This window comes from Eurypyga helias, unplaced genomic scaffold (assembly GCF_000690775.1).
Source record: "Eurypyga helias isolate BGI_N326 unplaced genomic scaffold, ASM69077v1 scaffold1222, whole genome shotgun sequence".
NCBI classification, from domain to species: Eukaryota; Metazoa; Chordata; class Aves; order Eurypygiformes; family Eurypygidae; genus Eurypyga; species Eurypyga helias.
This window is the reverse complement of record NW_010235133.1, coordinates 3,304-5,615: the sequence shown is the minus strand read 5'-3', so window position 1 is coordinate 5,615 and position 2,312 is coordinate 3,304. Positions and strand designations below refer to the sequence as shown.

Below are 2,312 nucleotides of genomic sequence, written 5' to 3'. Positions count from 1 at the left end.
GGTGGAAGGTGTCCCTGCCCATGGCAGGGGGGTTGGAACTGGATGGTCTTTAAGGTCCCTTCCAACCCAAACCATTCTGTGATTCTATGACTGTTCCACTTAGCCGTTTTCTAAGGTCTGCTGCTGCAATAAAAACTTTGAAAGTTACAGCAGATGCCAGCTTGATTATTTTGCAGGTATTTTCCTGTATTGCTTTAGCTCATGTCTCTGTGTGTTCTGAAGCAGAGCCAGATGTATCTGTGATGTGGAGAAAGTGCTCCTTCTTCAGGATACTTTCTCTGCCATGTGATTTGAGGAATGTCAGGGCTACTTTGACAGTTCCCTTTCCTCCTTGCTCCCCAAGTTTGGGATTTGTTGAAATTATTGAAAGCATTTTCACAGAGTTCAGTGTGCTTTACAGCTGTCCAGGGTTGACAGTGCTGAAGTACTCTTTACCATCGTTTAGTATGTGCAACGTTAAAAATAATGGCTACTGTATCAAACAAAGCTTCCATGCCTAACGTGCAAATGAAGGAGCCAATGACAGCAATCTGGCTTTGCAAAGGTGTTGATTAATTTAGGATTTAATTAACCTTGATTTCAGTGAGATTATGGATTTTCAACATGTCTCAGAAAACAGGATGCTTTTACACTAGGATGTAAATGTATGTTTAGCCTAGACATAGTTGTTTTTAATATGATGAAGTATACCTTGTTACTCGGGGTGTCCTTTAGTTTGTGCTGCAATTCCTTTCTCCTGGAGAAAGTCAATCAGTATCGTTATCCAGTATTGCTTAAACATATGCACATGCTATTACATAAACACATATCTTGCTATGTGCAATTTTTGTAAGATAAATTAAATGTTGTGGTACCAGCCTCTGAAAAACGAACATCATACACTTTTTGTAGGTTAGGGTTTTTTTGGGGTAGAGTTTGTTTGGTTTGGTTGGTTGGGGGTTTTTTTGTTTGTTTTTTTAAATAATTATGTATCCTGATATTGCTGTAGAAATTCTGACTTGGCATTGAAAAACATTTGAATGGCTGCCCTGCAGAACTGTAGTCCACCATGTGGTAATGTGGCATGGCTTATTACTTGTGATTTTTTTTTTTTCCAAAGTGGTTTTTCTCACATTCCAAGGGGAAGTGAAGAAAACAACCACAAACATGGGGAGCCAGAAATAATTGCAGCTTATGCTTTATTACATGTTAACATGTGTTTGAAAGTCTGGTAGGAGGGGAGTCTGAAGGGCTCCCTTGGAAGGTGGAAATTGAGTTCATAATGGTGTTTAATTAGTAGAAGCGAGGTGTGTTTTCTGATAACTTTTATCACCTTTTTTTCTGTTGGGATATGTGGCTTCTTCTCTTTGCCTGCCAGGCTGCCGCTGTGATGTTGGAGGATCCCTCAGCCCAGCATGTGCCGAGCCCTCGGGTGGCTGCCAGTGCAGGGCGCACATCGTGGGGACAGCCTGTCAGGAGTGAGTCTGCCTGTAGCTTCTGATAGCTCGTGCTTCAGCATAGTTCTTTTCAAACTGCCCATCGATCCCTTGCTATCCTTTCACGTGAGATCGGGATTTGTTGATAAATAAGCTGGTCGATTGTGGTAGTTATTTATATTTTTCTGGGCATAAAATTTTGATTTTATTCTTTATTTTAATATGATTTTTAAGCTTGTTTCCTTAAATAACCAATAGCTGTTTTTCAATAGTATCACATATGTATCTATGTATCTATCAAGAGTTATATGGGAAAACATACAGCTGTAGAAGCTTCTGGAAAAAGAACTCTCATTAAATCCATCTTACCAGCTATATTGAATTCATTAGCTGCTATCAGGATTCCTCAGTCATCTCCAGTGGAAGGTCACCTCCCTTCCACTGCATTATGCTCTGAGATGTAGACCATACAGCGACTGGTAATTCTTTGTTTTGTTTTTTTTTGTTTTTTTTCTTTTTCCTTAAAAGGCCTGAAAAAAACTATTTCTTCCCTGATCTGCACCACATGAAGTTTGAGATTGAAGATGGTACTACTGTCGAGGGAAAGGAAATTCGCTTTGGCTATGATCCTCAGGAATTTCCTAGCTTCAGTTGGAGAGGATATGCCCAGATGTCCGCTATACAAGTAAGCTGGAATTTCACTCAAGGCTTGTGGGTGAAACCATAGGTGTACAGTATGTATGTCTCCATAGTACTGTTCTGTGTTTGCAAGGTCATGGAGAAACCAAAAGAAAGGACAGGGTCTTATTAATCTGAACTTTGGCACTATATTACTGTTTGGATTAGTGAGTGTTGGTGTTATTGTAAGTTGGTCATTGCTAGTGCAAATATGTGTTC

The 2,312-nt window shown here is 39.8% G+C and overlaps 1 protein-coding gene across 1 annotated transcript in view; it reads left to right on the top strand.

Moving 5' to 3' along the window:
• Window positions 1-2,100, top strand: part of LOC104505885 (laminin subunit alpha-3-like) — a gene marked incomplete at both ends in the record, with an annotated part of 21,971 nt that extends 19,871 nt beyond the window's left edge. Inside the window, 2 exons of the mRNA XM_010146636.1 lie at window positions 1,358-1,457; window positions 1,944-2,100. Of these exons, the coding sequence (XP_010144938.1) occupies window positions 1,358-1,457; window positions 1,944-2,100 (257 nt within the window). The remainder of the gene's footprint in view (window positions 1-1,357; window positions 1,458-1,943) is intronic.
• Window positions 2,101-2,312: the final 212 nt, after the last annotated feature.